This window comes from Grampus griseus (assembly GCF_964374135.1).
Source record: "Grampus griseus genome assembly, chromosome: X".
Taxonomy (NCBI): Eukaryota; Metazoa; Chordata; class Mammalia; order Artiodactyla; family Delphinidae; genus Grampus; species Grampus griseus.
The window spans coordinates 41,140,970-41,165,801 of NC_138999.1; the positions used below are offsets into that span (position 1 = coordinate 41,140,970).

The 24,832-nt window shown below is 38.9% G+C and overlaps 1 protein-coding gene across 1 annotated transcript in view; it reads left to right on the top strand.

The window, feature by feature from the left end:
* The window catches only part of JADE3 (jade family PHD finger 3), a 71,392-nt gene that overhangs the window by 27,766 nt on the left and 18,794 nt on the right, over window positions 1-24,832 (top strand). Inside the window, exons 4-7 of the mRNA XM_082681521.1 lie at window positions 11,773-11,963; window positions 15,153-15,364; window positions 20,329-20,496; window positions 22,925-23,041. Of these exons, the coding sequence (XP_082537647.1) occupies window positions 11,773-11,963; window positions 15,153-15,364; window positions 20,329-20,496; window positions 22,925-23,041 (688 nt within the window). The remainder of the gene's footprint in view (window positions 1-11,772; window positions 11,964-15,152; window positions 15,365-20,328; window positions 20,497-22,924; window positions 23,042-24,832) is intronic.

The following is a 24,832-nucleotide window of genomic DNA, read 5'->3' on the forward strand; positions in this document are numbered from 1 at the left end:
TTTCAGTGCTTGTGATTGGTCTGTTTATATTTTCTCTTTCTTCCTGGTTCAGTCTCAGAGGAACCTTACTGATTATTGATTTATTAATTTATTTTGGTTGTGCCTGGTCTTAGTTCTGGCAGGTGGGCTCCTTGGTTGCGGCATGTTGGCTCCTTAGTTGTGACAGGTGGGCTCCTTAGTTGCGGCTTGCAGGCTCCTTTAGTTGCAGCTCAGTGGCTCCTTAGTTGTGGCATGTGAACTCTTACTTGCGGCATGCATGTGGGATCTAGTTTCCTGACCATGAATCGAGCCCAGGCCCCTTGCATTGGGAGCTCAGAGTCTTAACTGCTGTGCCACCAGGTAAGTCCCAGAACCTTACTGCTTTTATTCACCACTGTAACCCTGTAGTTGATGCTATGATCTGTACTACCCAGATTCCCATTTAGTCTTAGGACCTATCCACGTGGTCAGGATACTCTGACTTCTTACCTGGCAGCTCTGGGCTCCAAGAGTGAGTTTTCTAAGCGATGAGAAGTGGAAGGTGCCACTCCAGCAGTGGCCATTTCATCATCTCTGCCTCCTATGACTCTTCCTCAGACACTGCTTGACCAGGTGGCTTGAGCAAGACCCCAGTCTGGTTATTGAGTCCAGAGGAACTGTGATTAAACACTGCTTCTCATTCCCTTTCCTCAGCCCTCAGTATTAACCTTGTAAGAATATAAATATATATTTTTCTTTTTACAAATAAGCCAATGGAGATAGTTTAGTGTTACTAACATAGTATTTATAGGCTTAAAACAAATGTACTCGTGGTGATTAAATGTAATTACTGTTATAGACTTTACCAAACCATAGTGGTTCTCAGGCAACACAAAGTAGAGAAGGAATTCCGTGTTTTTTAAAAATTATCAAAAAGGAAACTGAGAGTCAGCCTAGACACTTGTGTCCTCAACTCCTGCTTTTCCTTCCCACCCTACCTCTCATTTTTAGTCTACTTAATAGATGACATTTTTTTAAATAAATGACATTAAAAAAAATTTTTTTTAATTCTACATTCATCAGGAGGAGACAACACTAACTTTACTGCTTACACAAAACTGTCAGATCCAGAATATGAAAATGTTGGTATAAGCCAAATAAATTATTTACATACTGTTTTTTAAGCATAATTAGCTTCTGTGCCTCATTTTTTGCAATTTACGAAAATCTAGATGTTTAGCTAACTTCTTTTGGGAGCAAAGGAGGGAATAAGGGTGCCATTCTTTTTGGAAGCTATATAATTTTAAAATAATATGCAAAGTCCAATATTATGGCAAAAAAGACTGTTACTAGCTCATTTTTACTGTTGTGCTTGAACCTGGATAGAATTTTTTTTCTAAGAAATCAATGTAAATGAAGTTTGATTATCAGATTTACAAGAAATTTAAAACTACCAAAGCTTTGAAAATACTCACAAGCATTAGATTGTATATCAAACATAAAGAGAAAGTAGAGAATGGAAAAGTCTTACTAAAAATCTAGAAGCACTAGTCAAGACAACAAAAGCCTCATACTCTTCAAAGCCCAAATCCCCTGAATTTTTTATGTGTAAGCATTGAACTTCAGTCTGTTTTCCCTAGGGGATTACTTGACTCTGTAGTTGAGATCAAAGGAATATTGACACTCATTTTAGGTAACAACATTTTGTTACCAAATTTAGCTGAATTCAAAGCAGTCTTGAAAATGTGCAGTTTCTTCTACAGTAAATATAAATGAATTTATGTGTGATAATCCCGCAATTATAATAATTATAATTTTGGTTAAAAAAAAAAAAAGAAGTGGAAGGTGCCAGTCTTAAGGCCTGCGCTCAGAAAATGTCACAGTATTACTTCCACCATATTTTATTAGAGCAGTTGCAGAGAGCTCCCAGACTGAAGGGGAGGGAAATAGACCCTACCTCTTAACAGAAGGACTATCAAAGGATTTATGACTATCTTCAATCCATCACAATAGTAATATTTGTAATGTTTGTATTTGAGTTACTTGTCTTATTGACTACAGACAGATTAATCATTCAGCTAGAGAAACTTAAATACTAGTAAAACTAAGCACTTGCTTTTTATTTATTACCTAATTCACAAGATTGTCAAAATGCTTCAGAATTTTATTTCCTAATGAACTTACAGAAGTAATTTTGGATGTATATAAATTAATTGACCTGATTCTTGGGTGCTAAAACTGAAAAGGGGTGAAGAAAGATACAACAGAGTAGGTGGAGCAAATCCTTTTAGGGTTTTTGTTCCAGCTTTCAGGTTAGGTTTTCCTCTCTGTTCCATTATCCTTTCTGCTATTCTCTTGTCCCTTAGTTTAGGGTAGTGTAGTGCATATACGTGGTGATTGAGGGGAGGGGTACAGAGAATTCTGAAATGGAGCCAACTTGCACTGTAAGTTACAGCTTTTTAAGTAAGCCTTTTCATTACCACAAGGAATTTTTTGAAGTAAGTTCAACAAATAAAGATGATGTTAACCCCATTTCATGTTTTTTAGGTAGACCGTGGATGATTTTGATGCTCATCAATGATAAACAAGTTTCAGATAGTTTTTGTTTTGTTTCATTTTGTGTTCATTTGTATATTTAAATCAGTTTCTTTCACAGTAAGGTTCCAATGGAAGGAAAGCAACGCTTCATGTTTGGTTAAAAGGAAGCATGCATTATAAGTTATATTACACATAAGTGGTTAATGTTATATTTATCATGTATGTGTATATGATTTTTAAATTGTAGATGAATTATTGACTTACTGTAAAAACAAAAATAATCAGAATACAAATATTAACTGTATAATATATATGCTTATACAACATGTACATATGTATGTACAAATAAGTGGGAACATTCTGTAACTTGCTTTTCTCACTTAACAATATATTATCATATACTTCTGAGTCATTAGTGATACTGGAAGAGAGGATGATTAGGTATCCAGAGAGGCCTAGTTCTCCTTGGAATATAAATGTTGGACTAACTGGGTTATGGAGAGCAGTACTGTCTTCACTAAACTCCCGACTCAAATATTTAACCACCAATGCAATGTTTCCACTTGGATGTCCAATAGACATCTCAGACTTAAAGTGTCCCAAACTGAACTAGTGATGTTCTTCCCAAACTAGTTCCACCTGTAATTTTCTACGTTTAACTAATAGCAGATTCATTCTTCCTGTTCAGTCTTTCAGGCCAAAATTCCTAGAGTCATCTTTGATTCTTCATTGCCTCATACCCCATATTCAGTATCAAAGGAGATCCCCTTGGTTCTACTTTTCAAAATATATCAGATTTCATATAGTAAGTCAAAGGAAGAATGGCCCCTAATGATAAATGGGAGCACAAGCCTGCCTCCCACTGCTATATTTTATCATCATGCTTCTCTCACCTCCCCCACTCTCCTTGCCCCACTCTTCACACACCTCCTTTCCCATTCCATTTTAGGCAGCAGCAGTCTACCATTTTGCTTTCAATTATGAGAATCAATAAAGAGCACTTTTATACACACATTTATCTTATTTAAAGTTTAAAGCAGTCTTTTGGTAGCTTTTCCAGTTACTATTGCTGTATAAATTGTTTTTCCAGTTACTGTTGCCCCCAAACTTAGCACCAAGCAACCATGTTTTTATACTTATAGGTTCTGTGGGTCAGGAATTCAGACAGGGCACAGTGGGGATGGCTAGTCTCTGTTCTACTATGTCTAGGGCCTCATCTGGGAAGACTTGGAAGTTTGGGGGTGACTCAGCGGCTGGGGGCTGGAATCATCTAAAGGCTTTCACTAACGTGTCTGCCACCTGGGCTGGGATGACATAAAGATTGCACATGGCCTCTCCATTTGGTTTGGCTTCCTCATAGCATGACAACCTCAGCATAGGCAGACTCTCTACAGGCCTCAGACACAGGGGTCCACATGCACATGTTCCAGCAAAAAGATGAAGCTGTTTTCCCTTTTATGACTCAGCCTTGCAATTCTCATAGCGTCACTTCTGCTGTATCCTATTGGTGGAAACAGTCACATGCCCTTCCTGATTCAAAAGGAGGAGAAATAGACTTCACCACTTGATGGGGCAGTGGGAGAGTCACATTGTAGAAGAGCGTGTGGAATTTTTAAAATACCATCTGTCACAGAGGTTGTAATTGTCTTTTGTTTCATAAATGAGGCATGGAGTCTTGTAGAGAAGCAGAGTGGCAAGATTAACAAGGGGCATCTTGGGAAACTACTCCTAGAGATTTTATTATAAGGGCCTCCTGTTTAGTTAGCTTTTAAGGCACTTATTTCAAGCCTTTAAAAAAAATCCATGATGTTGTGGTATTTGTGCAATTTCTGTGCTATTCACAGATGATTCTGATCCACTCATTAGGAAATGAAGCATAGTCTCTACCTGTTAAATATTTAGATCAACTGAAGACACACTGAGGACTCACTGTGCATAAGACACTGGAAGAGGCTGTAGGTCGGCTTAGAGTGGTTGCAGCTTCTTTTTTTTGCCTCCTCAGTGTCAACAGGAGTGTTCACATGGGCTAGAGGTAGCTGACCTACCCTGAGGAGCAGGTGGATAGGCTTTCTTTCTATGAGGCTAAGCAGGTGTGGTTGTGGGTCCTTTCACCAAAATCAGTCATCCAGAAAGTTACTACAGCATTCGTTTACACTCAAGCATCCGAATTGAAAACTGCACTTACTACATTACTCTAACAAAATTGCTCATATCTCTAGGCTTGTGAGCTTTTGCTGATTTGTTCAGTGGTCTGGTGACAATTCAAAGAGTGTCCCTCTACCAAGTGTATAGTGGCCAGAGAAGAAAATCACTGAGGGATGATCCTGGGATTTCGTCCAGCTATAGCAATGTTATGTGTACTTGAAGATGTTAAAGCTGCATTTTACAAAACCCCAAAGTAATATTTTTTCATTTATTCTCATAGACCTTCCCTCTATCGTTATAAGAATTTCTCCTTGTGAGTGTGTATTAACCACCTTTTACCCATGCATTTCCTTGCCTTTGGTATTACTGTTTCGGCCTATAATTTTTTTTATTGTCATAGGCTCAGTCCTTAGATTCAGACCTTTAGTTCAAGATACATATGAAAGATGAGTGAGATAACATCATCATTGTTATAAATTTTGCATTGAAATATAATATACACACAGAAAGATAACTAATGTATAACTCAGTTTTCATGAATTAAATACACTTGCTTAACTGGCACCCAGATCAAGAAAGAGAACATTACCAGCACCCCAGAAGCCCTCCTTCTGCTCCTCCCCACTGACTTCCTTCACCATAGGTGACAGTTTTGCCAGTTTTTAACCTTCATACTGAGACTGGATTGTTTTGTTCATCATTATGGTTGTGAGATTCATCCATGCTATTGCATGGAGCATTTCATTAAGTTTCACTTCTGTGTCATATTCCATTGTGTGATATACCACATTTTATTTATCCATTCTGCTTTTGATAGATATTTGGGTTGCTTTCAGTTCTCAGCTATTATGAAAAATGCTAATATGGACATTTTTATACATCTTTTAGGATACATATGTGTACTTTTTTGTTAAGTATATTCCTAGGAGTGGCTTTGCTAGGTCATAAGGTATGCACATGTTCAGCCATAATATCTGCTGCCAAATAGTTTGCCAAAATGATTGTACCAATTCACACTCCCAGCAGCAGTGGTCGATTTGCTCCATTTCTTTACAAGCACTTAGTATCTTCAATTTTTGATCAGTCTTTTCAAGTTTAGCCATTCTGGCAGGTAATGGTGATTATGATTTCAGTTTGCATTTCCATGTTAACTCATGAGGTCGAGAACCGCCATCTGGATAGCCTTATTTGTGAAGTGTCTATTCAGGTTTTTTGCCCAGTTTTTAATTGACTTCTCTGTTGTTTTCTAATTGATTTGTGAAAGTTTATTATACATTGTTGATAAACACGTTTTTCAGTCTTGGAGGTTATGGCTTTTGTGTCTTATTTAAAAAATCTTTGTCTATCCCAAGGTTATAAAGATATTCCCCTTTGTTTTCTTCCAGAAGCTTAATAAACATATTAGTTTAAATCAAGAACATTTATAGTCTGCCTTGTTCCATGTAGAATTTGAGGCAATTAAGATGAATAATTAAGCAAAATATTCTTCCTTTTAGAAAAAGATAAATCTTGAAAAAACTTAGATATTCTATAATTACCTCATAAGCCATGCACCAAAAAGTGCAGCATATTTAATCTCATAGTCTCTGGAGAATTCATATGCATGTCTTGTCCTTTTCGGTTGGGTTCATTTCAGTTGGAAGCAGGCCTCTGATAGCAGCTCCCAAATTTTTAGCTTCAGTTAATATTTAGAGTTCCACTTTTTTCCTCAAATACTTTCTTGTTGTTGGCTTTTTAAAACTCCATATGGTAGAAAAATTAAAATATGCAAATGTGTGTAGTTATTAACTTTATTCCACATGCATTATTTGGAATCATAAGCTTTTGGAAGAATGCTTAGGAGGAAATATTCAATCTAAAATTACAGGGTGGACTATGCCTCTGTATATATTTATGTGTATTCTTATGAATACATTTATGTTTATGAATCCTTGTACATACATAGTAACTCTAGAAGCTCCAGAAGCCTTCCAGAGAAACAATTTTCATCATTTTATGATGACACATATATCTATTTCTTTCTTTTTTATTTTTTATTTATTTATTTATTTATTTATTTTTGGCTGCGTTGGGTCTTCACTGCTGCGCGTGGGCTTTCTCTAGTTGCAGAGAGCTAGAGCGGCTCTTCATTGTGGTGCGCGGACTTCTCATTGTGGTGGCTTCTCTTTGTTGCGGACCACAGGTTCTAGGCGCGCGGGCTTCAGTAGCTGTGGCATATGGAATCAGTAGTTGTGGCTCACAGGCTCTAGAGGCAGGCACAGTAGATGTGGCGCACGGGCTTAGTTGCTCCACGGCATGTGGGATCTTCCCAGACCAGGGCTCGAACCCGTGTCCCCTGCATTGGCAGGTGGATTCTTAACCACTGCGCCACCAGGGAAGTCCCTTTCTCTTTTTTATTATAATTTTTTAACATCTTTGTTGGAGTATAATTGCTTTACAATGGTGTGTTAGTTTCTGTTTTATAACAAAGTGAATCAGCTATACAAATACATATATCCCCATATCTCCTCCCTCTTGAATCTCCCTCCCACCTTCCCTATCCCACCCCTCTAGGGGGTCACAAAGCACTGAGCTGATCTCCCTGTGCTATACGGCTGCTTCCCACTAGCTATCTGTTTTACATTTGGTAGTATACGTAAGTCTATGCCACTCTCTCACTTCATCCCAGCTTACCCTTCCCCCTCCCCACGTCCTCACGTCCATTTTCTACGTCTGCATCTTTATTCCTGTCCTGCCCCTAGGTTCTTCAGAATCTTTTTTCTTTCTTTTTCTTTTTTTAGGTTCCATATATATGTGTTAGCATATGGTATTTGTTTTTCTCTTTCTGACTTACTTCACTCTGTATGACAGACTCTAGGTCCATCCACCTCACTACGAATAACTCAATTTCGTTTCTTTTCATGGCTGAGTAATATTCCATTGTATATATGTGCCACATCTTCTTTATCCATTCATCTGTCGATGGACACTTAGGTTGCTTCCATGTATTGGCTATTGTAAATAGAGCTGCAATGAACATTGTGGTACATGACTCTTTATGAATTATGTTTTTCTCAGGTTATATGCCCAGTAGTGGGATTGCTGGGTCATATGGCAGTTCTAGTTTTTAAGGAACCTCCATACAGTTCTCCATAATGGCTGTATCCATTTACGTTCCCACCAACAGTGCAAGAGGGTTCCCTTTTCTCCACACCCTCTCCAGCATTTATTGTTTGTAGATTTTTTGATGATGGCCATTCTGACCAGTGTGAGATGATATCTCATTGTAGTTTTGATTTGCATTTCTCTAATGATTAGTGATGTTGAGCATTCTTTCATGTGTTTGTTGGCAATCTGTATATCTTCTCTGGAGAAATGTCTAGTTAGGTCTTCTGCCCATTTTTGGATTGGCTTGTTTGTTTTTTTTGATATTGAGCTGCATGAGCTGCTTGTATATTTTGGAGATTAATCCTTTGTCAGTTGCTTCATTTGCAAATATTTTCTCCAATTCTGAGGGTTGTCTTTTTGTCCTGTTTATGGTTTCCTTTGCTGTGCAAATTTTTTGAAGTTTCATTAGGTCCCATTTGTTTATTTTTGCTTTTATTTCCATTTCTCTAGGAGGTGGGTCAAAAAGGATCTTGCTGTGATTTATGTCATAGAGTGTTCTGCCTATGTTTTCCTCTAAGAGTTTGATAGTGTCTGGCCTTACATTTAGGTCTCTAATCCATTTTGAGTTTATTTTTGTGTATGGTATTAGGGAGTGTTCTAATTTCATTCTTTTACCTGTAGCTGTCCCGTTTTCCCAGCACCACTTATTGAAGAGGCTGTCTTTTCTCCACTGTATATTTTTGCCTCCTTTATCAAAGATAAGGTGACCATAGATGCGTGGGTGTATCTCTGGGCTTTCTATACTGTTCCATTGATCTATATGTCTGTTTTTGTGCCAGTACCATACTGTCTTGATTACTGTAGCTTTGTAGTATAGTCTGAAGTCTGGCAGCCTGATCCCTCCAGCTCTGTTTTTCTATCTCAAGATTGCTTTGGCTGTTTGGGGTCTTTTGTGTTTCCATACACAATTGTGAAATTTTTTGTTCTAGTTCTGTGAAAAATGCCAGTGGTAGTTTGATAGGGATTGCATTGAATCTGTAGACTGCTTTGGGTGATGTAGTCATTTTCACAATGTTGATTCTTCCAATCCAAGAACATGGTATATCTCTCTATCTATTTGTATCATCTTTAATTTCTTTCATCCATGTCTTATAGTTTTCGGCATACAGGTCTTTTGTCTCCTTAGGTAGGTTTATTCCTAGGTTTTTTATTCTTTTTGTTGCAGTGGTAAATGGGAGTGTTTCCTTAATTTCTTTTTTCAGATTTTTCAACATTAGTGTATAGGAATGTGAGAGATTTCTGTGCATTAATTTTGTATCCTGCAACTTTATCACATTCATTGATTAGCTCTAGTAGTTTTCTGGTAGAGTCTTTAGTGTTCTCTATGTTTAGCATCATGTCATCTGCAAACAGTGACAGCTTTACTTCTTCTTTTCTGATTTGGATTCCTTTTATTTCTTTTTCTTCTCTGATGGCTGTGGCTAAAACTTGCAAAACTATGTTGAATAATAGTGGTGAGAGTGGGCAACCTTGTCTTGTTCCTGATCTTAGTGGAAATGGTTTCAGTTTTTCACCATTGAGGACGATGTTGGCTGTGGGTTTGTCATATATGGCCTTTATTATGTTGAGGAAAGTTCCCTCTATGCCTACTTTCTGCAGGGTTTTTATCATAAATCGGTGTTGAAATTTGTCGAAAGCTTTTTCTGCATCTGTTGAGATGATCATATGGTTTTTATCCTTCGATTTCTTAATATGGTGTATCACATGGATTGATTTGCATATATTAAAGAATCCTTGCATTCCTGGGATAAACCCCACTTGATCATGGTATATGATCCTTTTAATGTGCTGTTGGATTCTGTTTTCTAGTATTTTGTTGAGGATTTTTGCATCTCTGTTCATCAGTGATATTGGCCTGTAGTTTTCTTTCTTTATGATGTCTTTGTCTGGTTTAGGTATCAGGGTGATGGTAGCCTCGTAGAATGAGTTTGGGAGTGTTCCTCCCTCTGCTATATTTTGGAAGAGTTTGAGAAGGATAGGTGTTCACTCTTCTCTAAATGTTTGCCAGAATTCACCTGTGAAGCCATCTGGTCCTGGGCTTTTGTTTGTTGGAAGATTTTTAATCGCAGTCTCAGTTTCAGTGCTTGTGATCGGTCTGTTTATATTTTCTATTTCTTCCTGGTTCAGTCTTGACAGGTTGTGCTTTTCTAAGAATGTGTGCATTTCTTCCAGGTTGTCCATTTTATTGGCATAGAGTTGCTTGTAGTAATCTGTCATGATCCTTTGTATTTCTGCAGTGTCAGTTGTTACTTCTCCCTTTTCATTTCTAATTCTACTGATTTGAGTCCTTTCCCTTTTTTCTTGATGAGTCTGGCTAATGGTTTATCAATTTTGTTTATCTTCTCAAAGAACCAGCTTTTAGTTTTATTGATCTTAGGTATTGTTTCCTTCATTTCTTTTTCATTTATTTCTGATCTGATCTTTATGATTTCTTTCCTTCTGCTAACTTTGGGGAAGTTTTGTTCTTCTTTCTCTCATTTCTTTAGGTGTAAGGTTAGGTTGTTTATTTGAGATGTTTCTTGTTTCTTGAGGTAGAATTGTATTGCTGTAAACTTCCGTCTTAGCACTGCTTTTGCTGCATCCCATAGGTTTTGGGTTGTCGTGTTTTCATTGTCATTTGTTTCTAGGTATTTTTTGATTTCCTCTCGGATTACCCCCTTTCTCTCTTTTTTAGATGGCCTACCCTGTTCTTTAAAATTTCCAGGGACTAATAATTCAGATTTCGTCTTGGTTACATTTTCTGATGCTTCATGTACTATCTAGTACATTCATTGTAGAACGAGTCATTGGTATGAGAAATTTCTGTTTCTTCCCTTGCTTGGTTTCCTTGCCTTGGGCTCTTAAGTGTCAGGAGGGGTTTGGGAAAATAATGGGTTTGCTCAGGCCTGCTAGATAATTTGGTGGAAGAATGGGAATCTTTCATCCCATTGTGTTTTCCTGACTCAGACTTATAGTCACTATCATTTATGGTTGGGAAATGGCTTAAGTTTGTATAAATCCATGGCCTCTTGGCTTTAACTCATCTACCTAAATAGTAAAAATAATAAGAGATATAAAAATAACGCTGGCTTTTTTTTTTTTTTTTTTTTTTTTGCTGTACGTGGGCCTCTCACTGTTGTGGCCTCTCCCATTGTGGAGCACAGGCTCCAGACACGCAGGCTCAGCGGCCATGGCTCACGGGCCCAGCCGCTCCGCGGCATGTGGGATCTTCCCGGACTGGGGCATGAACCCGTGTCCCCTGCATCAGCAGGCGGACTCTCAACCACCGTGCCACCAGGGAAGCCCGACACTGGCATTATTGATCATCTGTTTTTTACTATACACTTTACTAAGCACTTTATGTATTTTATTTCATATAATCATCATAATAACCCTATAAGTTTGATACTATTATATCATAATTTATGATTATCGTCCTTTTTAGCTGAGAAAACTGAACTTTTTAGACATTAAGTAATTGCCCAAGATCACCATGCGAGTGAGTGGCAGTAAAAGACTGGTTTGTGTGAGTCTATAGCCTATACTCTTTACCACCATCCAGTATGGCCTCCATGGTAGAAAATCATGAGTTTAGCTAAACTATATCTTTGGTATGTAATCCGGCTGTGCCTTTGTACAGGTATCACCCCTTCTTCTGGTTCCCCTTCTAAATAAATGTGGTGGCCATTGCACCAAGAATGCACAATGCAATATTTTATTAGAAGGAATGGAAGTAAGGGCCTAGGAGCCAAAAGCGTAAATGAAACATTTTATTAGCAGTCAGAGTATTCACAGCAAATAACAAAGCTGGATTTGTACAACCATTTACTTTCTAGAAAGGGATCTGTCATGCCTCTCATTTGGCGGAGCAGGGGATTTCCCCAGGGTGGGAAGGGAGAACATTCAGCTCCACTGTATGGCCTGAGTGCTGTTGGGCCCATCCAGTCAGTGCCTGGAATCTGTCATTTGTTGATTGTTATCAGTGTCTTTCTTTTGCTTTTCTAGGATTGTAGCCGACAAGGTAAAGGAGGTCCTATTTATCCGACCCCGGAAGTACATCCACTGCTCCAGCCCAGAGACTGCAGAGCCTGGCTACATCAACATCATGGAGCTGGCGGCATCTGTGTGCCGCTATGACCTAGATGACATGGACATCTTCTGGCTCCAGGAACTCAATGAAGACCTCGCAGAAATGGGTAAGTTGTTTCCTCACAAGTAACTTGTTCCTTGACTTGATTTGTGATTTTTTAAAAAAGGTGTCAGGACCATTTTAACTTGCTTTCATTTTGTGGCTTCCTTTCTTTTCTGGACTCTTCATTTATTTTTCTCTTTAATCTTAATCTTAATGAGGCATTTCCTGAAATGCATAAATATATTGAAGTAGAGCAGTAACATTTAAATCTGACCTTGTCTTTCCCTGTTCATGGTGAATATCACAGATCAGGGATGGCATGTAGGGTTCACAAGGCCATTTCCCAGTTCTGAGTGTGAGATTGGTCATGGCTGATTGGACTTCTGGTTGAGAAGGATTCTGAGACTGGTTGCTCGTTCGGCCCTGAAAAGTACCATGATCAGTGAGCAGGGCCAAGGGTAGTGGCACCTCTGACATCTCCACCTGATGGAGAGAAACTGCAACTTTAGCATTAGGCAGCACCACTGCAACTGACAGGTTGATGTGACCAGGATGCCTTAATGTAGGACTTGTATTTTGCTGCCTGGAAGAAGAATGGCAGGCCTAGGGCAAAACATCCCCAAAGCAGTTCTTAGCTACCTACAGTGAGTTCTAGAGTTGTCATGCTACTCTCAAAAAATAGAATAGAATGAAGCAAAAACAAGCAAATAAAAAACCTCGTAGTAAACATAGTAGTAATTTTAAAGTAAACGTGTGCCATACAGTACCATACCGGCAATGCTCAGAAATCCTAGGCTGAAAGGAAACTCACCTTATACTTACACACAGTTCTTTTTGACCTGTTTTCAGTCTAAACAGTGTTTAGGTCCAAGTGGTCCTGTGAAACTGGGTGGTTTTTAACTCTCTGTATGAGATATGGTAAAGGATACATTTGATTTTGTTTTTGTTTGAATCACATTTGTTCATTGTTAGTACAACAAGGATCAGTGGTTTTCCTTTTCTTCCCTTTTTTTTCTTTCTTTCTTTTGAGGTTGGTATCTGAATGCATGTGAATACAAAATTAAAATTATACTAAATCCAGTTTGGCATGGTGGTGATAGTTACTCTGCCAGTAACCAATACTAACTCCTTGCTTTTTAAAACATTTTGTTTTATGTCTTCTCTTGTTCTGCCTTCTAAGAGGAAGGAGAGGGGTCAAAAAAATTTAGGGTCGGAACCACAAAGAGAAGGGAATAAAAGACTGACAGAAAGGGAAAATGAGAGTCTGAGGGCATAATCAAGTGGATCGATGGCTCAATGTACAGTTGTGTTTATGAACCATACAACATCCATATACACTATAGTCATTACAGTGCTGCCTTCAACATGACACTGCCTTATAACAAAGTCCCTTTGGTATTTTGCAGTTAATTCCCTTTGAATGATTTTTTTTTAAATAAGCTTTCAAAAAAATTTTTGAAATACTTTTAGCTTTCAAGAAAAGTTGCAGTTTTAATACAGTTACCATATACGCCTCACGCAGTTTGTTTCGTCTAATGTTAACATCTCACTTTACCATGATACATCTGTCAAAGCTAAGAAAACAGCACAGGTACAGTACTATTAGCTAAGTTCCAGACTTTATTGGAATTTCACCAGTTTTTCCACTAATGACCTTTTTCTGTTCCAGGATCCCGTCCAGGATACCACATTGCATTTAGGCTTGGATGAGTTTTAAAAAGATGATTACCTTATCTCCAGCATTCCTTTAGAGTGAATGATATTGTAGTAAGGTTCTAAGAGCTTAAAATAAACTTTCAAAAACAATATTATCTTAAGCATGTTTTTTATTCAGATTAAGGAATTCTAAAAGTTGAGTGCTTACTGCATACCAGTCACTATACTAAGCAATGTATGAACATGATCTCATCTCTGCCTCACAAGAAATCAATGAGTTTGGTATTATTATCCTTATTTTTATAGATAAGGAAGCTAAGCCCTAAAGAGGGTAAATAACTTGTCAAAGCTTATATAACCAATGTGAGGTCAAGTTGGAATTTGAATCCAAGTGCTCTTATAACCAGACACTATACTCCTTCACTCCAGGGGGAAAAAAAGTGTAATTTGTCTTGGCTGGAAAAATTAAACATACTACCTGAGTAGTTTTTGGTTTCATAAGTAGCAACAACATTGAAAAGGTAGTTTATGTGGAATTCCAAAGTTCCTTAGGATCTTATATTGCAGATGAAGTGGTATATTTGGATAAATTTGTTTTGGATCACTTTGAGAAGTACTCCTGAGTTTATAAGCTGTTAGAATAAATATATGTGTGCTCTCACAAAATCATCAGTCCCCCTAAGAAGAAAAATGTTTAGTTGTTACCAATAGCCATCATATGAATCTTTTAGTTGAGTTATTATGTATAGAAGGCTAAGAAAAATTAAAAGTATAGAAGGAAAAGGAATCAAGAGGCAAAAAAGGTAATTTCGGAATTTGCAGTTAGACCTTTATGAATGCTAATAAGTTTACTTTATATTTTAGTTTGTCATTAGAAAATATTATTGGATTTTCTAAAAGTCAGGTTTGAAAAACAAATAACAAATATTTCATATGTATAATCACATATACAGTACCTAGAATTTTCTTTTATGGCTTAATACCTTTTTGTATGAAATTTTCCTTGTGTAACCATTAGATGTGCTCATTGGAACTAATTTGCTAAGAATGAATTGTTATTTATATCCAAATAGTTATATGATTCTAATTATTTTATTATACTATAAAGTGTTCAAGATTACAAAGTCCAATGAAAGTCCTCCCTCAGTGGGAATAAGAGAAAACAGATTCGGGGGAGTTCCCTGGTTGCCTAGTGGTTAGGATTCCGGGCTTTCCAGGTTCAATCCCTGTTCAGTGAACTGAGATCCTACAAGCCTCATGGCGCAGCCACAAAAAAGAGAGAGAGAGAGAGAGAGAAACAGATTTAGGAGGAGACTGGCTAGGATTTGGACAGAAAATTGAAAGGGTCAGTATATATAACTTACAAAGAATATGGTGAAATGTATTTCTCCTTTCATGTGTCAAACACTAATATGTGATGATAGGTAAATTTTAGAATAGCTCTAGTAAAAGATTCTTTAAAATCTGGTTGTTTTAGATCAGGGAAGAGATGGTTTTATCCTTTAGAATCTCCCCACCCCTGCACCGGGCTCACAGTAGGTGATTTGGGAATGACAGCTGACTGATGGGTTGATTGATTGTTTGTATTTCTGTGCAGGTTGTGGGCCAGTTGATGAGAATCTTATGGAAAAGACAGTAGAAGTCCTGGAACGCCATTGCCATGAAAATATGAACCATGCTATTGAGACAGAGGAAGGGCTAGGCATAGAGTATGATGAAGATGTGATCTGTGATGTGTGCCGGTCTCCAGACAGTGAAGAAGGGAATGATATGGTGTTCTGTGATAAGTGTAACATCTGTGTGCATCAGGTTAGTGAGAGTGGAGACCGCCACCTCCCCACGGTCAGCCTTTCTGAAGTTCAGTGATCATCTCCAGCACCCATATCTGGGTAGCAGCTTGCATTTAAGGGTGAAAATAAGGATTTGGCCTGGCTGTTCTCCAGTAATTCCTTTAGAAATAATACTTCTTATGATCCCCAAGGTGACTTATTAACTTTACTCCAGGGGGCTAAACCCAGGTCTTTATTGTGTATCTTCATGCCCATGCCATTGAGATTGCCTTGTTCGATACTTTTACAGTCCCCTGGGGAGTCTCCTTGCTACCTGCCTGGGAGTCTCTCCTCTGCCTTGGAGTCCCTGTTATATCATCAGGTTACACCCATGGTCAGTAACCTTGGGGAGTTTACACTTCCTACAGCTGGAAGTCGGGACTCCTCATCCTGGCACCCAGAGCCCTCCTCTGTCTCCCAAATATACCACTCCCAGGAAACTAGGTCTGCTCCATTTTTAAACATCATAGAATTTTAGGATTGTAAAAAACCGTCCCACTCCTTAATTTTACAGATAATACCAGGAGAGGTGAAGTGACTTTACCCAACCTCTTATAGCTAGTTGTCATTCTTTCTCTACCACACTACTTTTTTAAGTTAATAGTAATGATGATGGTGATATCCACATTCTTTTCAGCTCTTTCCTTTTCTTCCCCCACAAGCCCTATGCTCTAGCAAAATAAGGTTACTCAGTGGGGCAGTGATGAATATTCCTGATGCTGTCCTATCTCCATGTTTCAGCCACACCAATTTAAAATGCCTTCTCCCACCTCCGGCTAACAAAACTTTACATATCTTTCAAGATCTAGTTCGAATCCTTTCTTGAACTCCCTTACCCTAAGTGATTTTTCACTCTTCTGAACCTGTTGTGTGTTTCATTCATTTCATTAATTTATCTAGTAAATAGGTATGCAACACCATCCATGTTCCAGGACTGTGCTGCATGCTGAAGATACAGTGATGAAGAGGCAGACATGGTCTTTGCCCCCAGGGAGATCAGAAGCTGGTGTAGGGTCTACAAGGAAACTGCCCATTTAGCATAGTATGCCAAGTGTTTTTGTAGATTGAAGTCCATGCTGCTGTGGAAGTGCATGGGAGGGATGGGGGTCAGGGATACCATCCAGAAGGTGGCATCCAAGCTGAATCTTAATGGCCAAAGGGAAGTGCCAGAAAAAAACAGCAGCGTGTGTTCAGGCAGAGAGGAGAACATGTTCAGGTGGGGTAGTGAGAGTAGGCAAAGTATGTTAGAAGCAACTCTGAGCTGTTCAGAACTGTGGAGAGTGGTGGGGTCGAGTAGGGAATGCATGGAGAGTGAGGGTAGAGAGGGATACAGGGGACAAATGTGAAGGGCCTTCTCTGACAAACTAAGGAACTTCGGTTTTGTCCTGTCAACCCTGAAGGATATGATTTGTAATTTAGAAGGATCATCCTGACTACAAAGATATTAAAATGATTAGATAATACAGGAGATAGAGAGAAACCAGGACTTAAGACTTTATTTTAGTTCCATGGGCCACCTAACCTAACCCTCTGTATTAAAAGGTACTCAGAATATTCTGTGATCAGTTGGGTCTCTTTCTTCCTTTTACTTGTATCCTTTTAGAGTGAATTTTGAAAATGTATATTCACTCTACCAGTTACTGGCATTTATGTCTCACCTTTAGTGACAGAGAAAATCTTTACTACTTAAGTACGAACTTAAATATCTGACAGTACAGGTCCACAGTCCCTTCTATGCATTTCCAAAATTTTAAAGCTCTGAAAACTACAAGTTTTTACCGAAGTTTGGCACCAAAACTGATTTGAGGGCAGTAGCAGAACTCACCCCGTATGAGGCTATTTGTAGTCTTTATTCCATTTTGTGAAAATACTCATATATTTTGTTAGAGAAATATTAATGTATTTGATTATATGGCACTGCCCTGGTCCCATAGGTAATATGCCATGTATATACTGTATCACTTTCCTAAGATATGAACAATTCTGAATTTCCTGATGTTTCTTACCCTAGAGTTTTCAGATAAATGATTGTGGATCTTTAGTAGAATTGAAGGTAATAGTACTGAGGTCATCTGTATATATTTTCTGTATTTGTCCTTCACAGTTGGGACAAAATATTAATGAATTACTTCCAGGTTCTTTAACTAACAAAATGAAATGTAGCATAATAATTCTCCTTAAAGATATTTTGCTTTGAAAACATATCCAGTAATGACTATAAATGGTGCCCTTTCCTCACATAGAAAGAAATGACAATAACACCTGACCAGGCCTTGCAGAATATAAGCTGGTATGTGTTAAAGCTGGACGTTGATGCCACATAAAGTTTCATATAAAAGAGAATTCTTCCGAAGTGAGTAGGTTCACTTGAATTCTAAAGAGATACTTAGGTTAGAGCTCCCTCTGTTGACTGAAAAGTGACTTTAAATGATTTGGAAGATTTGGTTTACTCAACAGAATTGGGGACATGTTGACAATTATATTTATTAAACATAATTTTTCTTCCTTAACTACCATATTATATCAACTGTTTGTTCCTCTGTGACTATAATACACTTACGGTCCGTACTTTAGAAGAGAGGTTTATTTTACATCAATAGATGTTGGATTTTAATAATTAAATTTTTTCATGAAAAACTGTGAAAATTGGGACCATTCCAAGGCCCTTAATGTATTCCATTTTCTGCTTCTTAGCCCATGTATTGAACACTCAAACTGAGGCCTAAATTAATTTGCCTGAAGGTACATGCTCATAGTTTTTATACCTGTCATATATATAATGTTTAGCACTAAATTTATTAACCCCTTGAAATTATATGTAAAACATATGTTCGTGCATGTGTGCAGTTTTTTTTAAAAAAATGCAGTCCAGCCTTCGCCATTTTGTGGTCTAGAAAAAGTTGAGAGCCACTACAACACTACAATGAAATACAAGCTTCTATGATCTTATGACCAGGAATAAGTCTACAGAAGAGCTCAGTAAATGATTTTCTACCCAATAAAATGGCCAGGTGATAAAGGGTATTGCTAGAACCAGCTTCTGGTTTTTCTTCTGCTGGTCTGAAAGAGGCTCTGTTTTAGGGAGAAAGCTTGCTTTCATTTCCTTGCAGACTTTCTGAATCTCAGAGAAAGAAAAAGCTTTGAAGGTTAGGGACCTTATAAAATGATGCCCTGCTTTTGTGACAGCAGCCTAGTTGGAATCCAGCTTCAGTTGTTGAGTGAAATTTATTTGTTCTACCAAACCACCTACTCAAGCTCAGCGTAGAGAACCTTCCAGATAAATTGATGGTAAAGGACCTACCCCCAGTGACCTTACAGTATCACTGAGGAGATGAAACATAACAGTTAAAGTAGAGAAGCATACATGATGTCAACTAAGTACCTGGTGAGGGAAACAACATTGAGTGGAGGGTGGGAGTCAGGAAGTGGAGCAGACACAGGGGCTACAGTGATCTGAGAATTGAGGTGAAGAACAGCAGGCTTTTTCTTTGAAGGGCCAGATAGTAAATATTTTAGACTTTGAGGACCACATATAGTCCCTGTTACATATTCTTCTTTCTTTTAACATCCCTTTAAAAATATGGAAACCATTCTTAGCTTGTTGGCCTTACAAAACACGTCTCAAGAAGTAGGCCCCTGGTTTTAGATGGGGTTGGGGGTGGGAGCAGAAGGGGTTTTTAGAGGGTTTATTGCTGTGCAATGGTATGAAGTCTTTGTTTTAGTAAGAAGAATATGGCAGCCAAATAGAAGAAGGATTGAAGGTATGAAGGGAGAGGAAGAGAATTTAGAAATAAATCAATCCAGGCATGACTTGTTTGGAGCAGTTGTGGTGGGGATGGAGAGGAAGGTCAGAGTCTAGTGACCACTCCGTAGGGATTAGTAGCAAGCCCAAGGGACAGTAGATGAAGGAAAGTGGATAATAAGAGTCAAGGAATTTGGATCTGGAAGCTGCGAAGCATGGTGGTGATATGGATAGAGAGAGTTTGGAAAGGGGGCCAGTTGCGGGGGTAACATGATGGTGACTGTTGGAACTGGAATCTGAGGTGTGGGTGAACTTTCTGGGGCAGGCACAGACTTTGAAGCTGCGGTGGTGAATCAGTCAGTAGTGAAGGTATGCTAGGCCACATGGGGAGCCAGGTGACCCCCAGCTATAGTCTCTAATGGTGAGAGTAGAGCAGTAAGGGGGGAAGGATGGGCGAAATTAGAGATAGTGAAAAGGAAATCTAAAATATTTCCAAACTAATCTCCCTCCTTGCACCTCCAATAGTAATTCATTTATTTATTTGTCCGACTTCATTCTGTAAGGAATTTGAAGTAGCTTCAAGAACTCATTATGGACTATTGTGATTAGTCTAATATTCTGTTCAATTCAGGATCCATTCGTAAGTCCCTTTTTCTTCAACTCAAGCAAGTAACTGCTACAGTTTCCTGAGAGTGCTTTTTATGCAGCAGGCACTGTTAGGCTCTTTAACATCAGCTCATTTGCTCCTCAGAAGTTTCATTCTGCTTATTTCTTAACACTTTTTTCTTGATCACAGCAGTGCATGACATGTAGAAGTTGTTCAGTGAGTATATGACTGACTAATTATAATACATAATCATTGAGAAAGCTTTAGAAAACGGAGGCAAAAAAAAATACGTAATCACAAAACTCAGATAACAGTTGGGCTAACCTTTGCGTGTATTTCCTTCTAGTCTTACTCTATCGTCCTTAAAGTTAATTCTCATAGACAGACATGCTGACCTTAAAACAGATGCTAGCAGTTGCTTTTTTTTTTTTTTTTGAGTGTTTTAAAATTACTAAATCCTGGATATGAGCTCGTTTGGCCTTATTTGCCTCTTTCTCCTAAAAGTGGAGGGTACTCTGTGACTGTGTACCGGAGCAGACATTGACCCCGTGAGAAGATGCTAACCATTACCCCCCTCTCCTCCTCGTGCCTCCAGGCCTGCTACGGCATCCTCAAGGTCCCAGAAGGCAGCTGGCTGTGTCGCTCCTGTGTCCTGGGCATTCATCCACAATGTCTGTTATGTCCAAAGAAAGGTGGAGCCATGAAGACCACCAGGACAGGGACTAAATGGGCTCACGTCAGCTGTGCCCTGTGGATTCCAGAGGTAAGAATTCATCCAGGTCTGTGAGGCCATTTGCTCTCCCACAACGTTCAGACTGACTCAGGCTTCATGGAGATGCTTCATGCCTGCCCAAGTTTCTGAGGTGACAATGGTTCCACTTGACCTCCCTCACATCCTTCTTTTGCAAGTGGGCATGTGAGCCCATGCTAATTAATTTATAGGTGGTACTACCAGTGGTATTGGATAAATTTGGATGAGAGGAGAGGGTATGAGCAGCAGATTTTTTAAAGGTAAAACCTACCTTAAAAATACCAAATCTTAAGTGTTGAAGTTTCATAAGTTTTTACACATGTATGTATCTGTCACCACAACCCAGACCAAGACATAGGACATCCCAGAAGTAGACATAGAGCATCCCAGAAGGATCCCTCACACCTACTTTCCAGTCCTTATCTGGGTCCCTATTACCCAAGAGTAACTACCATTTTGATTTCTATCACTATAGTTTCGTTTTGTCTAAAAATGGAATCATACAGTATGCACTCTTTTCTGTCTGGCTAGCAGTCTATATTGTAGTGTGTGTCAATGTTCATGCCTTTCCATTGCTGAGTAGTATTCCATTTTTTAAGAGTGTCTTTATTCAGAATGCCACCCCTCACTATTTAATCTGGTCCTTCAGTTGCTGATATTTCCCGAGGGCTTCCAGACATTACTTCTTACTTTTTATGGCTGCCCTTTTTATTTTTATCTATTTATTTATTTATTTTTAATTTATTTATTTTATTTTTGGCTGTGTTGGGTCTTTATTGTTGTGCGTGGGCTTTCTCTAGTTGCAGAGAGCAGGGGGCTACTCTTCGTTGCAGTGTGCAGGCTTCTCGTTGTGGTGGCTTCTCTTGTTGTGGAGCACGGGCTATAGGCGCATGGGCTTCCGTAGTTGTGGCTCGCGGTCTCTAGAGCACAGGCTCAATAGTTGTGGCCCGCGGGCTTAGTTGCTCCACGGCATGTGGGATCTTCCCGGACCAGGGCCCGAACCCGAGTCTCCGGCATTGGCAGGCGGATTCTTAACCACTGCGCCACCAGGGAAGCCCTATGGCTGCCCGTTTTTTTTTTTTTAAAAAAAAAAATCTGTTTGGACATCTCATTCACATTCTCTCTCCCCAAACCCTATCCAAGCCAGCAAATTTGTTAGCATTTTAAGTGCAAAACAAGAGAGACTGCAGAATTCAGTTTATTGGGAGCTGATGATACTGTATCAGAAATTCATTCTTCCTTTAAAACTTGCCTGCCTTTATTCTTGTTAACGTCTAACCTGTCTAGCAGTCGAGCTCACAAAGTTAAACTGAAAGTTCTAGGTACATACTATGGTATTCTTATGGATATAGAAGTCAGTTTGTTTTTTTAATTTGAGTAGTGGTTTCTTTTTCTTACTGAGAACATCCAGCTAATAGACATGTGAAATGAACTCTGAGGTTTCTGGCCTGAGAATCACTAATTTCTAGCAGCAAATTCCCCAGCTAATAAAGCAGGCTCTTTCAGAATATTAAAAGTCTGGAACATGACTCAGGAAGAGTTCTTTAAAATTAAAAGAAGCTTTCTCACCTGTTGACATTCTCTTATGGTTTCTAATACCTGATTTCTAGTACTTTGGGGGCTTTTCTAGATGTCTCTGATCTTTCTACTGTTGGTTTCTCCATGTGGGTGGAACTTGTACTAGTTTAACTGTCCTTACTCAACAGTCCTTCACTTTTCAAAGTCATTTCTCTCTTAGAAACTCATGTACGTATTTTTAAAGAAAACACTTTTTACCAGAAGTTGCTTGACCCCTTATTTTCACACGGAAAAAAGTTCCGTGTTTTTAAAAAGCATCTCTTTCAGCACTCTCTCAAAGACTAATTTAACTTTAAAGCTACTTTGGCTGAAAGAATAGAGTAATCTGGTGATAGTTAGCGTGATTTTAAAGACTGGTTTTAAAATGTTATCCTCATCTTTTCTACTTATGTGCTGCAATCTCTTCATTACACAGATTGCTGCTACTTTCCAATGATACTATGTCACTGCCGCTGTTTTTCATCATTCAGTATTAAATGAAAAAAACACAAGGCATGTGGCACCATCTCAAACATGTGAGAGGTGCTAGATTTTGTGAATCTTAATTCCTTTCCTTAGTAGCTTTCTTTGGTTCCTAAGTAAAGTGTAGATATCTTTGATTCATTAAGGTAACCATGCCTAGTCTCTACTCCTGCCCTCTCATCCTATATATGAATCATTTATATTACTGGAAATGATTGAAGGCCTGAGCAGTGGCTAGGGACGGGTTTTATTTATTCTAAGTCCCATAGTAACCTTAGGAGACATGGCTCACCTCATTGTTTTGATGTTCTGAGCTTCTTGTGATATCATTTATGGTTTGTGAAAGGTACTTCTGGAATGCCTTGGTGCCTTCTGCCTTATGGTGGTGTTTTATTTGTAGGTCAGCATTGCTTGTCCTGAGAGGATGGAACCAATCACAAAGGTCTCCCATATTCCGCCCAGTCGGTGGGCCTTAGTCTGCAACCTGTGCAAGTTGAAGACAGGGGCTTGTATTCAGGTAAGTCCCAATGAGAAGTGGTAGAGTGGGCTAACACCAAATTGGCCAGACTCGCCCTCCCAGTGAGAGCATCCTGCTAATTGAAAGGTTACTCAGCAGGCTTCCCACTCGCTCCTAGAGCTCTGCTACTGTACAGACCATTTCTGGAGCCCCTTTTTTGGATGTTGCCTCTGGACCCTTCAGCTTATTCTTTTCAATAGCCATAGTGGTGGTTAATTTCCATCCTTCACTGTCAGATCTGATGAATTAGGTGAGTTCTGAAGCTAGATGATCCTGGGTGGCAACAAGCCATAACTTCTAAACAACCAGGCCCATGTTCTTGTGTGGCTCACCCATTGTAGATAGATGACTTGGGTTCCAGGATGATTTGACAGATGACCCTGTTGCTGGACTAAGTGCAACTCATTTGATAGGGAAAGATGCATCTGAATGGATAAATTCTGGTTGATAGGTTTGAAAGTCACTCTCATAGGCATATTTGTTGCATATGGTAGTGCAAGTAGAGTTTTCTGAGACATCTGAGGCATAGAAATTCAGCTGCTTGAAGTAGAAGTCGTAGCTGGTGCACCCAAAAGCAACATTGGAGGTGGGGAGGATGGGGCTGGGAGAGGCCAGTCACCCCCAGAAAAGGCAGGAAGGTCGACCCTTCATAATCTAGTTTTCCAGAATGTCATCTCACCTTTTATTCCGAATGTAATAAGGTGGATTTCCTGGTGAGAGGGGAGGAAGGGCTGGCCTTCCACTTCCCAGACCTCTTGCATAGGATACAGTCTGGTTGGAGTTAGGTTTGCATGTTCACCTTCACAGAAAGGGGGCCATATGATGTCATAGCTTAGGGACAGTGGCTCTAGGTGTTTCATGAGGTTCCTTGCTATCTGGTTCATCTTGTAGATTTCTTGCTCTAGACCTGTGATCAGCCACTCCTCCAAGTAACCCTGGTTCTTTTACTGGGAAATGGTATTTAAAGAACACAATCTGGACCCCAGAAACACTTTTAGTTTTTAAACTCGTTTTTACATTTGACAGAATCGGATACTTTGTCTTGCTTTTTAAAAAAAAATTTTCCTGCTGATTTTATTTATTTTAACTATAGCACTTTAGCAATTATAAGGAGGAAAATTTTTAAGGAAAACTATTCCCATGGGCTGTACTGCCTTAACACATTGCCTGTTTATGCTTTTCTAAGTTCTCTCCTGATTCCGCCCCACATGTGAGCCCCTTGAGGGCCAAGGTTATGTATCATTCTTTCCCTAGCACAAAAGAGAGTTCTTGCCCCTTGTCAGTGCTCAATTAGTGTTTATTGAATAAATATATCCGTATTTAATTGTATCATAGATTAGTTTGTAATATGCATTCTCCCCACTAAAAAATAAAATATTTCCCATCTTTTCATAATTATCATTTAGTCATTTTATAATAGCACATTGAATTTATGTCTGTTAATTTACTTATTTTCCTTATCGTGGTACCTGCATTTTCCCCAATTTTTGCTGTTTTAAAGGATGATTTTTTTTTTACAACAGTTAGTAATTGGCAGCATGACTGTGGTGAGAGAAAAAATGCCCCATATTGCCACATTCTGCCCTCTATTGTAGTTATTTATCTATGAGTCTTAGCTTCCCTAGTAGGCTGCAAGCTCAAACTGTTTCATCCTTAGATCCTGCAAACCCCCGACATGGCCAATGAACAATAAATATTAGATTAATAGATGGATAGTGGATGGACAGATGGATGGAAGAAACATTCTGGAGTGGGTTTTTTTATTTCAGGGCAGTGGTTTTGTTTTTATTG